We start from the raw sequence: 15,425 nt of genomic DNA on the forward strand, positions 1-15,425 counted from the left end.
AAAATTTCTTTTTAAAGTTTGTATGCACAATATGGATCTGGAGATATGGCTCTGAAGTAAAAGCACTTTGGAGGCAGTTGTTTCATGAGAAGTTTGGTGGAAACTGTAATGATTTCTTGCCTAAAAAAATTCTATTTTACCTATAAAGCATAACTTATGGGATGGTATTCTAAAAGCTAAGGATCATATTCTTCAAAACACTTCTTTTACTGTGAACAGTGGAGATATAATACTTTTTTTGGAAAGACAAATGGAATGGTGAAAACTCACTTCAGCTGACTTATAATTCTCTCTTTAAACTCTCAAAAAATAAGAATGCTACTATTGGTGAATGTATCTCAGATAATGGGGCCTGGAATTTAGAATTTTCAAGAAGTTTGAATGCTGAAGAGTTGGGGGATGTAGTTCTCATGTTGCAAGACTTGGGTGATCAAGTTTCTGTTATTGATATTTCTAGAGGTGAAGACCGAAGGAAGTGGAATGCTGACGGGGGTGAATTCTCCATGAGTAATTGCTACAAATCCTTAGATGTAGATGGTTTATTGAGATTCCCTCACAAACAACTTTGGAGCTCAAAGATCCCTATGAAGGTTTCACTTTTGGTATGGACTTTGCGCTATAGTGGAGCTCCTACTCTTGTCTTCCTTTACAGAGCTGGTAAAGTTGATCATGACACTTGCCTTTTCTGTAACTCTGCTCAAGAAACAAACAATCATCTCTTTATGCACTGCTCAGAAACTTTGAAGCTGTGGAACTACTTCCTAAACAGTTTTGGCATTGATTGGGTGTTCTCTGATTCTGTTAAAGCTACCTTATGGGAATGGCCTTCAAAGAAAGGTAACTCTATGCAAAAGAAGTTATGGGACTTAATTCCTTTTGCTATTTGGTGGACTATCTGGACAGAAAGGAACAATAAATTCTATGGAGACAGGAAGAGAAATAGCAGCCAACTTATCATTGCAGTAAAGTGTACCATCTATAATTGGTCTAGGAACACTAAGATTTTTGAGAACTTTTCTCTTAGTACTCTTATTTGTAACTGGAATGCGGTATTGACATGAGCTATTTGTAGCCATGTTTCGTTTGTACTAGTTGCAATCATGCTCTTACGACTGTCTCTTTTTCAATATAATTTGCCTGTTTGTCAAAAAAAAGTTTGTATGCACAACAATTTGATAACAAAAAGAAATCTAATAAACCAGAATCATGTAAAACTCTATTTTAATGAACTACTTCTTTTGAAAAGCTCTAGTTCAATGGGTATATGAGTCAAAGAGAAGAACCATTGGGACATCATACCTTCTGCCATTTGGTGGGATATATGAGTTGAGAGAAATGCTAATTTTCAATGGCAAGTTTTAAAACCGTAGGAGAGGTCAAGGATACTGCCAACATGTTTCTCTATAATTAGTGCCCAAGGACTATCGTTTTTTGAGGCATTACTACGAATATTGTGTCGAACAATTGGGAGGTTGTACTGCACTAGATTTTGGCTTTCTCTGTGGGGTTTTTACTTTTTGCTCTACTATAATTGAGTTGTTTTTTGGTTTGCTTTTGCCTCAATCCGTCGGATTTTATTGAATTTTTCCCTTTCTGAGTCACAAAAAAAAATAAAAATAAATAAATAAACTGCATTTCCAAATTAGAGGACAATAAAAATGGATTTTGTGCCATGACCCCTTTAAATTTCTGGTTTCTGGCTATAAAGTTGGCACACTTATGGGCCTATGGCATTGGGTTCCAAGCCTAATGGAAACAACACCATTAGCGCTAGCGGTCCTGCCTTGAGATCTTCTCATCACCAAAGACTTGTGAACCTATTTGGTGACTAAAACCGACCAACTTCTTTTTTTTTTGATCGTGAAAAGAGATTGTAATAGAGAATTAATTGTTTACAAACAGACCAGAAAATAAAAATTACAAGAGATACCATCAACTGAGAGTAAGGAGTCAAAGAGACCCAAAAGACACAACGAAGCCCAAGAAACCAAACAAGATATTTCCCATAAAGTTAGAAGGCTCAAGACAGATGAAACCCTAACTAAAATCATCTTTTCCAAAGCCGCCAGTCACATTTTGCACCACCACTACAATCGCAGCACCGCCGCTTGCTTTTGTGATCGTCAGAGACCAGCACCGTTGCTGATTAAGAACTCAAGATCGGAATCCAGATCATCACCTTGGTTGGTTAAGAATTGATTAGAGATTGATGTGAGAGATTGGTGATAGGGAATGTATGAGCCACTTGATTATGTGGTCAACAAAAAACAGCACATTTGCTGATTATGAATTGAAGATCGGGAGCCAGATCATCATCGGAAACCAAGACCTTTCTTGGTTAAGAACCGATGTGAGAGATTGCTGATAGGGGATGTATGAGAAGTCTTTAAGGGATGTGAGATGGGGTGTATAAAGAAGTGGTTGATGGAGGTTTCGTTTAGGTTGAGATTAAGTGTGGTTCTATTGGCTTTGATTGATGAAAATTAGTCAAGGATTTCACTGATGAAAAAGTAGTAAGATGGGAACTAAGATGAGGTGAGATTGACAGGGGACAACATCGATCCAGGGATTTCAAGTGAGATAAAAGGAGAGAGAACTTCAATCAACCTTGTCTACTTGACCTTTTTTTCTTTTGTTTTAACAATCCAGACATCCCAGATGATTAAGAACTAAAACTACAGTGATAGAAGAGAGAAATAGTTGAAGTCCTGCTCGGATCTAGTCCTTGGATTAGATCCGAGCAGGCAAATGGTGACCGCGTTTTTTGTGTGGGGAGATTTCAGATAGGAGAGAGGAGAGAAGAGGATGATGACTTTGGATGTTGGGAATGAGCGTTGGGGGGCCGGCGTATCTCAGTTGGGAGAGCGTCACACAAAAAATCTGATATGAAGGCTTCGTGTTCAATCCACGCTCACCAAAGCTATTTTTTAAATTTTTTCACAGCTAACTGCTAGCGACCATTCTCATGTGTACGGACACTAGAGTTCTAGGAAAATATGTACAAGTAAGAAAAAAAGGAAGTTAACTTAACTGACAAAATTGGATCGCACACACTTTCTTTTGTCCCCAGTATTCTTCTTTGTTTTTTTCATGAGAAATTGGATATATGCAAGGAAAAGAATATTGGTGGCTTTAGTCGTTAACTGTTTCGGCATGTATAGAAGATACATAGATGGCCTTCTGCCAATCAATCTATGTGTTAGATGATATATTTTCCAAAGGGATCACTCACTTTTTTCACGTGAAAAAGGGAATAAAAACAACACCAAATTTCCAAAATGTTTTTCCTTTTTTTTTTTGGGTGTTGGTCGTGTAAGATAAAAGAAGTATCACCAATAGCAAACTTTTCAAAAACGGAGGAAAAGCTAGCTGCCCAGGACATAGAATCATACTTATCAAGTGGAGGTGAAGAAAACCAATAATCAACACGCCATGCTAGCTTAGCTTCAAAAGTGCAAACAACTCTTACCATGTCATTTGTTTGTCTCTCGTCTTTTTAAATTTTACTAGTTAAATACCAGTTGCAACACACATGGCTTACACTACCAACACATCGTCGAATTCTAGTCCATGTGTTAAGGCGGAATATTATTAATTAGATTTTCTCGTCCTATGCTGATTTATTTTCCAGCAACTCATCACTACGTACGAAATCTCCACTGCAATTCCACCTACTGGTTTGCTCATCTTTTACAAGGAAAAGAAAAGAAAATATCACTACTGCTTTTTGAACAAACTAAAAGCGTAATTAACTGATACACAGGTGTGATGATAATTAATCACTCAATGATTGAAACTAGCTTGGTCGGTCAGTCGATTAAAGGAGAGAATCAGAAGAGTCTGGCAACGCACTACAAAATCTATTGTCCCATTAGCAGAATTATTAATTTTAATACTCAATTACCTTAAACTATAGCATACAAAACCTGATTATTGATAAATCAATTAGTGAATAGAACTTCCATCGTGCACATCAGGATATTTTATGGGATAGCAGCTGATTATTGATTTCACGTGCACTATGAAACACAAGTACTAAACACAAATAATTTTATTTAGCACGTACAGCTTAGTTTGTAGCAAAAAGAGAAATCCTAAAGCATACTAATAATTAGTACTACTAAATAGTCAGTCAGCACTATGACCGATTAGTAAAAGCTAGCAGCCATTATGGAAAAAGAATGAGGGTGAAATAGTAAAAGCTACCGATTAGTCACTGCACTATTAGTAAAAGCTACTATTTCACCCTTTACCAAAAAGAATCATATCATCACAGGCTGTTATCAATTGAGGATTGGTCGACCTCTCTTAAACCATTTCACAGATTACCTAGCATGGAAAATATCAGGTAGATGAGCTCATTATGGATATCAGACTGACCTTTTTCTTTTTATATGTACAACACTCCTGGGAGGTACCAATTTGCTTGGGATACCTAGGGCCTAGCCATATTGGGTCTTCTACTAAAATTTGCTTGGGATACCTTGAGAAATGGTTGGATTTTTATATCCTAACATCTATGCTGACTGCATATTTGTTGTATGGTTGGGTTGTGCTACTTTAAATCCAAACCAGGCCGTTTAAACTAGATACATTACTTAGAAAATCGATTGGAATGGTTAGGATTCTGCATTGGAATTTGTCCTGTAACTGTGTTGTTAGGCGCCTCCACTGTGTTGGTTGTCTGTTTGAAATTGCTGTGATGATTGGAAACTCCCTGGTCAGTCCTATAACAGATCATAATCATGTAATCTATCCCATCTCTGTAACGGTGTATCTTTATCAATGTAACTGAGGCTCGCCTATTTTTCGAAATAAAAAACAAACTAAAATTTGCAACGAGTTCATCGAAAGTAACTTCATGTGCAAATGGATTCTTTGGTATTTTAATTTTTGTGTAGCTATTAGCTACAACGTGCTAATATAAAGCACATTTTCTTGTATTAGTTGTAAACTTTAGTCTGTTGTAGCTTATCTGTTTCTAGTATGTGTCTAGTAACACTATCAGCAGTAGTAATCTCTGTCTTGTTTGGAAATCACCACCTGTCGAACGAAGACGAAGGAAAAGGAAATAGATAGTTATTATCCGGACAATTCACCTCAGCATATGGATGCAATCGCCTGATTAGCACCTTCGATGAAACGCATCGAGCACCCCTACCACCAACTAAACTCTTATCGACTCTATCATGTCCATCAACAGTACAACTTTTTTGTGTGGAAAGCATTGAACGAAGGCCTTCTGACCTTCGACTCCAACACCTCCCCCGATGCACCTCTCATCCGAAGACCGTTGCTCTCGCTTTGCGCCACTGCTTTGTTATTTTAGACTCATGGCATGTCATTCCAAATGTAACTGGTGAATCTTTGGGTATCATATACTCACATGTAATAGCCCTTTAAGTTTATTAATAGAATACATGCTTCAAAAGAAAAAAGCTACAATATACTGCTTGCTGTAGAAACAAATTGTAAAATTTGATTCTCGTGGTTTATGAACTAACTTCTTCGTCAACACAAATAACTATGACTAGGCATGGTTTCTGTGAATTAGGATAAATAAGCTTAATTCGTCAATTAAATCATCTGCGGGGATAGCTCAGTTGGGAGAGCGTCAGACTGAAGATCTGAAGGTCGCGTGTTCGATCCACGCTCACCGCATTTTTTTTTCTTCTTCTGTTTTTCCGCATTTTTTTTCTTCTTCTGTTTTTCGGTCTCGGTCTCGTTCAGGCATTTTTTTTCTTCTGTTGTTTCATTTTAGTTTCCATCACTGATGAAGCCTCAATGCTTATGGAAATGGTCGAAAAATGACACGCTTGTACTATAAAGTGCCTGTTAACTACATCTTGTATTACTCTAAAATGACAGTTCAATGTTAAAAACTTAAAAATAACAATAATCATCATCCTCGAATGAAGAAGATACTGAGTTGTTGGCTATTGCTTCCATCTTTGTTGATCAAATGAAAGGATTCTGATTTTTCAGAACCACATACTCTTTCAAAATTCGCCCGTAAGTACATAAGGTCATCATGGTTGTATTGGTTGCCCTTGTCCTCCTTGTCTTCAGTAGAGCTCTTCAACGTATTCCCATTTATAAACCCCACACCCTCATCAACATTCCGCATCAAACTAAGTACTTTCTTATCAGCTTGTGTTGGTACGCGTTTCATCGCGGAACCAACCTTCCTCCCGTTACAATACATAGTCCAAACTGGCACAGACAAGATATAGGCAGAAGATGAATGCTGTGATTCGGTGTTGCACTCTAGTGCAATTCTTAGTAACCCACTTCTCATTTCTTTAGCCAGAATAGCTGTAGGTATGGCGAGTTCAAGAAGAAGGGTTGGAATATTAGAGTTAGGATTTGATTGAATACATAAATTAACTTTTCCATGGCGGTATCCATAGATTGTACCAGTTGAAACATTATTGATCCTTGTGGTGGAGGTATGACTTGTTATTGTAGTAATAGTCTCCTCTTCGTTTTCGAGTTGTTGATCATCACAGTACTTTCGAGTGCAACTTGGAATGATAAACCACAAAACTGATCGAAGAAGACTCCATGAACGAACTCTATTATGACAATCCACTGATGTGACACCGTCCACAATGTGTACTCCACCACCAGTTCTAGTTATTGTCATGGAGTGTACGTGTGTGTATACTTTCAGGAGCAAGAAGAATTAATGTTAGAATGAGGAAGGAAAGAAATTAATATATGATTCGTATGATGCAGATGAAAGGTCTATGTATATAGTTCACTAATCACTACTTTACTGCGCCATTAAAGGCTAAGATTTCTTAACAGAACAAGAAATAAACAACAAGTTGAGTGACAAAATGATGAAAAAGTGTACATAAATTGAGTGGGATTCATTTCATTCGTAGGGACAAAGACAAACCATTATTTAACACAATCTTGAATTATTGATCATCAAAATAGTGAAAGACAACAATAGTTACAAACTATTGCGCGTGACCGCCTCACCGGCTTTGATGATATTCTTTGTTCTGATTAAAGCATGTCATATATCACATCATCGGATTATTGTCTGCCATAAACCATGGCTTCACCAGTTCACCGGAGTTTAGAGTTACTACTCAGGAATTCAAGGTGCAAGCTCTTAAATTATACATGTAACTAAGGCTTTTCTTCTCTAGCAACAAAAGTTCTGGTGCCAGAGATTTTTGATTCTCTCTTGGTCCACCCATTTCAATGATTAAGTAATTAAGAACTAATCGCTCTTATTCCAGTGATTAACTAGTTTGTTTTATACTTTTTTAACTGAAAGCAATGGTGTTTATTTATGTAAAAAGTATGAGAAAGAATAAGCGGAACCGTTTATACCGGACAATATGTAATACCCTGTTGGAGATATTCTATAGTGACGAGTCTTTGGAAAAGGAATCAGAGTCGTGGAGAGGGAGGCAAAAAGGGGAAAGACGAACTGTAAAGTAAAGTACCAGATGCTTCTAATAAATAAACAAGATTAATGTTTTGGACTGCTGACGCACATGACACTGTCAAAGAACGACATATTGTAATTGAGGTTTTTCACGCAAGTTTAAGATTTTGCTATACAAGGTGAATATAATGTAGGGGCGGACATGTTTGATATATTGGTGCTTGGGAATTTTGAACTCCGTCGAAATTAGTGTCAGTACTATACTTCAATGATATCGTTTGGTTACAAAACACCTCCATATAGTATCGTTTGCAAAAAAAAAGTTTAATTTGGGATTACCAATAACCAATAAGCAAAGTCCTTTTTCCAATAGCAAGTACCAGGTAGGGCAGAGATAGTATCTCATGAAGATCTTATCTCCAAAGTATGGCTAAGTTTCTACGCCGATTCGCCATCCTGGGCAAACTGTCAGAGACAATAGTAATTTGGGATTACCTTCTGGTCTAAATCTAATCAATGTTTCATGATCTCATCTCATCAGTGTAACTGTTCAACTTTGACGATGCATCTAGTGATGATATTCACCCTGCTAAATTGTAGAAGACTAGAAGTGTTGGAACTTTAGAAGCTAAGCTAGCCTGGTGGTTATTGATTTCATTCATTCACCCCCCAACTTGCTAAATTGTAGCCAGCTTATTTTGGATTCTACCTATTCTTAAAAAGGTTACTTTTATCTGACATTTCCAAACCGCAAAAGAGAAAGAGAAGAACCATTTTGGAAAACTAGATTTCTCTTTTTTTTCCTTTTCCCTTTTTTCAAATGGTAAAAGGGAGAGTGCCCCTTGCAGAAATTAACAATTTTTTTATTTATTTCTGGTACAAAATGATATAGTTCTAAATCTTTTGGCACAATATTAACCCAAAGCCGAAAGGGAACAGTATCCAAAAGTTAACTAAGCACTAAACTAATTATTGATCAATCAGCTAGTAATACTTACGCACAATATTGATTAAGATGTGTGCGTATCCTGTTAGGCAAACTTTACAGCCGTGCACTAGAAAACACAAATGCTTACACGGCCTACATATGCTTGATAAGGATCCTGTTTCTTTGTTGATTAGTGAGACGGCAGAGAGAATCAACTACAGGCTGCACACAGCTCAACTCTGTAACAAAAAGGATATCATAAAGCCGGAATTTTAGTTAGTCAGATAGCACTACATATGGTCACTTATAAGCTCACTGTTGGACCAACAAAAGCTATTATTATGATGATATAATCTTCTTCTCACATGCACATTCTCATAATTAATTGGCAGTTTGTCTCTCTTACGGTGTTTTCCCTTTGATGTCAGGTTATACTAATTTTGATAAACAGTACGGGAACATGACTTCGTATTCACAATAATGTGACATTTTACTTGAGTGTTTGGTCTATTATTAAGATTCTTCCATTTATGTTAAATTAAGAAATCAGGACAACAGATTCCACCCTTAATCCACTTGACAAACATTTCTGCCGACCAAAAATGCTTTAAAGATTACAGATTTGATGCGCATATGAAAATTTGCATCATTGAATTACAGGTGCAAGCCAGCATTCTCATGAAAATGTCTCTCTGTTGGTGTTAGTGATGATGACACATCCAAATTTCATTCAGCATTAGAGTTTTAGCTAACAAAAGAATTTCTAGAATTTCAGCATTGCAATTGCATCCCCAATAACAACATGCATGACATGCGAGTATTAGCAGTGTTTGGTGGGTGAAATTATCCACTGAATTAGAGGCATCTATTGCAACTTTGTATCATTTGAATGAACGAAAAATGTCATATAACTATAGCGTACAAGTCAGTCGTTAATTACATCTTATAAGGTTGTAAAATACATAAGATCGATCTGTTCGATGTTTAGATTTACAACAATGGCTATCTTGTTCGAGTGAAGAAAATACTGAGTTGTTGATTATTACTTCCATCTTGATTTATCAAATGGAATGATTCTGAATTCGATGATGCAGATACTCTTTCGAAATTAGCTCGTAAGTACATAAGATCCCCAAGATTGTTACGTGGATCGTCATCATTGTCGCCAAGTGAGTTCATTAGTGTTTTCTGATTTATAATGCCTACACCCTCATCAATACTCTGCATCAATCTAAGTACTCTCTTATCAGCTTGAGTTGGAACACATTTTATCGCGGAACCAACCTTTCTCCCATTACAATACATACTCCAAATTGGTACAGACAAGAGATTAGAAGAGGAATGGCGTGATGTATTATTGTTGCACTCCAATGCAATTCTTAATAACCCACTTTTCATTTCCTTTGCCAGAATAGCTGTAGGCAAGGCAAGTTCAAGAAGGAGTGTAGGAATATCAGAATCAGGTTTGGATTGAATGCAAAATGTAACTTTCCCTTGACGGTACCCAAAGATTGTCCCCGTCGACATGTTTTTGATCCCTGAGGTCTTGTCGGTTTTGGTATTCTTGGAATATGATACCGAACGACTTCGAGGTGGTTGTAAATAATGGAGGTACTTGTTATTATTGTAATACTCTCCTTTTCTTCGATTCTCAAGTTGTTTTTCAGAGATGTTTCCAGTGCAGCTTGGAATGATAAACCACATAATTGATCGAAGAAGACTCCATGAACGAACTTGATTTTGACAATCGACTGATGTGATACCATCAACAATGTGTAACTGACTTGTTCTAGTCGACATTATTTGTGTATATATATGGAAGAGAGATTTTTAGTTTAAGAAGCTAGATGAGTATGAGAATGCCGAAGAACTGAGAAGAAGACGATGATGTGAATGATGCAGATGAAAGGTGTATATATAGTGCAAAAAGAAAGAACAAGTTGAAAGGTGTCTTTTTCAAGTTCTTAAGATAATTTAAAAAAAAAATACTCCCTCTGTCCTAAAATTTCTGTCCTCTATTCTATTTTCGTTTGTCCTAAAATACTGGCCAATTTCTGTTTATAGTGATATTTTTAAGTCAAACTCTCAAATATATCCTTCAAAATTTTATAATTATAAAATTATTTTAAATATCACCAATCTAGATATTAAATGATATCTTCCTCAATATGAAACAAATCTATTAAATCAAATCATAAAGATATTTATTATTATCTTCTACTCCCTCCGTTCTTTTTTAATAGGTCAGTTTCTATAAATAAAAGTTTCAAAAAAATAGGCTAGTTTCTTAATTGGGAAAGTCAAATGTTATTTTAATTTTTTGGGACCACTTTTCTCTTAACTTCTTTTGATGACAAGTGTCATGTGGACCACTTCACTTTACTTCTTTTGCTAACAAGTGTCATGGGGACCATTTCATTTCACTTCTTTTATTGACAAGTGTCATGAGGACCACTTTCAATGATTAGTTCTCTTAATTTCCTTAAATTTCGCTAAAAACAAAACTGGCCTATTAAAAAAGAACGGAGGGAGTATTTAAATATTTATATATATATTATAATTACAAATATATTTTTCTTACATACTCCATATACTCTTTTTAATTTTAGCAATAACATAGCATTTAATAAGGGTAGATTTGTACACTCCTCCGGTCTCCCTAATATCTTGATTTAGTCAAAGCGGACTAATAATTTAGGACGGAGGGAATAATATACTTAAAATAACTCCGGTGTGTGTTACAAAACAAAACAAAACAAAACGGTTAAAGTGCATATCCTGAGTAGGATTCATTTCATTGTAGGGACATACACCATTTCATTGCAAAAAAAAAGAACAAAAAAAAAAGAAAAGAATACATGCTTCATATTAAGTTTAGTTCATCTCATGCATTCTCCAGTGTTTTCCCGTTGTTTTGCGTTTTTCAGTTGCCTTCTCGGTTTATGATTTGTTGTATGACGTGTGAGTTGTATCCCAAGTTTTCTTGTGATTGTTTTACAAATGTGATGTTAAGTTTCTCGATTCAAGTCTAAATTTTCTTGCCGAGTTGGTTAGCGAACATATCCTGATATCCTTACTCTCAAATCTTTCAATATTATATTTGTAAGTCATGCTTTGGGACAAACATAAATTCTATTAACCATGTAATCACCCAATACAATCTAGGCCTTAATTTTGCTTGTAAAAGAGAAATCATGCTCAAAACTAGTACTTATTAAGGGGCACGTCAAAAGACAACAACATGACAATTGTCAGAGTTGTTGGCGCATGGTGTTTTTTTTTGTCAGAGCTGATTGCCACCATTTATGACCCTATGCATTTGCCTTTCTCGTATATTCTACACTTAAAGCTTTTTGGTGGTACGGATACGATCAAAGGAAAGTGTAGTGACAAGTAGATCACTGACAAGACCTTGTTAGATGGCACACACCTTCTTTTGTCTCTAATATTCTTCCTTTTTCATGAGAAAATTGGATATTTGTAATGAAAAGAAAACTGGTGTTCTCAACTGTTTCATCACCATATATGAAGATAGGTAGATTTCTGCCAATCAGTATATATTTATGTGTTTGATATATATATTTTCCAAAGGGGTCACTCACCTTTCTTCACGTGAAAAAGGGAATAAAATCAACACAAATTTCCAAAATGTTTTTCCTTTTTTGGTTGTTGGTCGTGTAAGATAAAATACCAATAGCAAACTTTGCAGCAATGGAAGAGCTAGCTGCTTTGGACTTAGAATCTTACTGAAATCAAGTGGGAGCGGAAGAAACAAATAATCACCAGGCTAGCTTAGCTTCAAAAGTGCGAACAACTCGACCATGTCGTTTGTTTTGTCTCTCGCCTTGTAAAATTTATTAATTAAATACCAGTTCCAACACACATGGCTTGCATTACTGACACATCGTCAAAATCCAGTCCATATGTTAAAAAGATAAAATATTGATTTAATTTCCTCGTCCTATGTTTGCCAATGACACTGCAATTTTACAGTTCATTTTCCATTATCTGCTTACTTGTGATGAATTCATTTCCACCAACTCCACACAACGTACGGAATCTTTGTTGCAATTCCACCTATTGGTCTGCTATTTTCCATATCTTTTATATGCTAGAGAAAAATATTGCTAAAGACATAATTAACTGATTGATGATTCGGATAAAAGTTCATCGCTCAATGATTGAAATTTTATCAGTCAGTCGATCAAAGAGAGAATCAAAAGAGTCAGGCAACGCACTGCAAAATCTAATATTTCCATTAGCAGATTTATTAGTTCAGTATTTGATAACCCTAAATTATATTAAATAGCTGATTATGAGTTAATCAATTAGTGAATAAAGCTTCCAAAACTTCCATCGTGCACAATAAGATATTTGGGATGTCATGTTAGATTGAACAACTGATCATATACTGTTAACGGCACGGCATGAGTATAAATTACGATAAGACTTATTTTGACCCATGAGAACTTGTAGTTATGAAAACTTAGATATTTATCATCCAAATAATTATAAATTCAACATTTCCTTGATCTGATCTGTAATAAATGTATCAGTGTTTGTTACATTATTCGAGTCTTCTAAATTATTGGTGTTGCACTTTCAGGAAGAAAACTACCATATGTTTCCTCCTCCGTTTGAAGACCTAATTGTAGCTTTGATAAGGACATAATTTGTGATTTAATTTACTACATAGAATTTAAATAAATTTTTACTCTCATCAATTGTGATTTTATAAAACAGGTAAAACTCTGGAACTTGGCAAAGTTTAAAATTTTAGTACTAACAAAACTTTTTGGTTTAATATGAACTCGTCTACTCTAGAATGCGTGCACGGTAATTATTGATCGGTGTCTAAAACACATAATTTTATATCTAGTATTTATGCTTTCTTTGCGACTTTTCTTGTAAATTATGTATCTTATGTTTGAATTTGAGTTATTAGGTACTTTGGAGTCATTTGGAGCGAAAGAAGAAGAAAGTACTCAATTAGAGCTTAAAGGGTGAGAAGATCAATTTGCAGGCGAGTTACATTTGGAACTGGTTAGGATGTGCAAGATGGAGGTGAAGAATGAACTGTCAGTTCCCCACAACTGACAGTTGAGCAAGAGAAGGTATGAGCTGTCAGTTTGCTGAAACTGACATGCCAAATGAACTAAGGTGGCCCTTATCTGCCTCACTTGGCTGGATTTATCCTCTCTATTACATCAAACCTAAATTTCAGAGGAAGAGATGATTGGATTTTATTTCTTTTCCTCCCCCTGAAATGAAACATTGGCGGCTGCTCTGTTCGGGAGTTTAAGAACTCAGAGAAAGAAATCGAGAGATGCAGAGGTGGAATGAAGTTCTGATGAGTTTCAAGGCTGAGAAGATCAAGAATCTTCTCTGTTCATATGGCGTTTGTGTGACGAATTTCTGTAGCTGAGAATACACAGAGAAAGAAGGAATTAATGTTGTTGATTGTTAGATTTAGGGTTTGGTTCGAATTGATCTGGAGAAGGTCTAATTGCTTGGTTATCAACTGAGTTCTTGTAGCTACTGCCATGAATGATTGAGCTTAAATGGAAATGAATTTAAGGGTTTGATATGAATCATAAATATGGGTTTGTCTCAGGTTCAGGGTTACATCGAGAATCAGTTGGTATTACTCTGAATTGAAGAAATGGATTCAAGGGTTTGTTGGTGTTGAATAACTGAAGTTGAACTGTTGGGGTCTTGGTACTGGAATTGATGGCTACTGAAATGGATTTGAGCTGGTGCAACTGAAGATGGTGAAACTGAGTAGATGAAATTGCAGATGCAGTAGTAAATGATTTTCCTGGTGAATGCTTTGAGTACTGGTGGAATTCATACCTGAAATGGATGTTGTATTGGCTGGGAGATTGCAGAATGAGTTGTATCTGAGCAGCTGAATCGTTGACAAATGTTGGAGCTGCTTATGGTGGAATTTTGCAGGAAATGGTGAAAATGGTGAGCTGATGATGCTCGGAGTGGTGTTACAGATGAACTAGAAGATGAAGTGATGGTCCATTACAGATTTGAAGCCGAGAACTTCGATGTTGTTGTGCAAAGATTTGAGCTTGTTTACAAGGTCGAGAAAATGGGAGGTTGTGCTGAAATGCAAATGAGCAGGTGGATACTGCAATGGAAGTTGAAGTGGTGTTGCTGTCATCAAGGGGACTGACATGGCTATTGCAGATGAATTATGGTGGATGTTGTTGCAGTTACATGGATGCAAAGGATGGTGTTGTGTGCTAATGGGTTATTAAAGCTGTTGTTCTTGGTTTCCAGGATTAGGTGATGCAATGGTGCAAGTTGTGATAGAATGTGCATGGATTAATTGCAGGGAAGAAGCTGAGTGCTGCAATTGCGGCTGAAAGTCGCAGAAATGCAGTGATACTGGGGTATTTGCGACTGCATATGGAGAATCAGAAGAACATTGTTTGTTATGGGTTATGTCATGGCTTGAAATGGATGTAGTGAACAAATGGAATGACTGCGGCAGTGTACTTGGTGTTGGCAAGATGCAGAGTGAAATGCTTGTGGTGTTGCAGGCCAGATGCAGAGAAGGTTGCTGCAACGTGAATTGATGTGTTGTGGGGCAGTTTTGAAGCTGCAGAAACTGTGCGAAAACAAAGCAAAAATGGCGAGATGATGGTACTAGCCCGGGTTGCTGGATATTTGAACCGAGAGTGGGGATTATTGAGTTTCAGTGAATCATAAAGGGGGTATGAGTCGGATGTAAGGTTTGGCGGCCGGGTATATGAGTTTGGAGCTACGCTTTTGGGTATGTTTCCTCAAGAATGGGATTTGGCTTAGATGGTACTTATGTGAATGTATGAACTGCACAGAAGTAGGGTTGAGTAGCTGGAAGTATACACTTGCCTGGTGATAGTTTCCAATGACTCAGGTGACTGGAGACATTGTCCGGCTACCGGATTCCGGTAACATTGACCGGATTCCGGTGATGACGTCAGCAAGCCGGTGACCACTTTTGACACGAATTTCCGGTTAAGTTATTTTCTACATGGGTTTGATGGGCTCGGTGGACTTCTACCTTGTGAACATCTTTGTATTGGACTTTGGGCT

At 36.6% G+C, this 15,425-nt stretch overlaps 2 protein-coding genes and 1 non-coding gene across 3 annotated transcripts; 1 reads left to right on the plus strand and 2 right to left on the minus strand.

Moving 5' to 3' along the window:
- The first annotated feature begins 5,588 nt into the window (after window positions 1-5,588).
- TRNAF-GAA lies at window positions 5,589-5,661 on the plus strand. Its single transcript has one exon. It is a non-coding gene; the product is annotated as a tRNA-Phe (tRNA).
- Window positions 5,662-5,902: 241 nt separating this feature from the next.
- Window positions 5,903-6,646, minus strand: LOC113357534 (protein MIZU-KUSSEI 1-like). Its single transcript, XM_026600970.1, has one exon. It carries the CDS (start codon window positions 6,644-6,646, stop codon window positions 5,903-5,905), a length of 744 nt encoding a protein of 247 aa, XP_026456755.1.
- Window positions 6,647-9,338: 2,692 nt separating this feature from the next.
- Window positions 9,339-10,136, minus strand: LOC113357540 (protein MIZU-KUSSEI 1-like). Its single transcript, XM_026600981.1, has one exon. It carries the CDS (start codon window positions 10,134-10,136, stop codon window positions 9,339-9,341), a length of 798 nt encoding a protein of 265 aa, XP_026456766.1.
- Window positions 10,137-15,425: the final 5,289 nt, after the last annotated feature.

Source organism: Papaver somniferum, chromosome 1, assembly GCF_003573695.1.
Source record: "Papaver somniferum cultivar HN1 chromosome 1, ASM357369v1, whole genome shotgun sequence".
In the NCBI taxonomy this organism is placed as follows: Eukaryota; Viridiplantae; Streptophyta; class Magnoliopsida; order Ranunculales; family Papaveraceae; genus Papaver; species Papaver somniferum.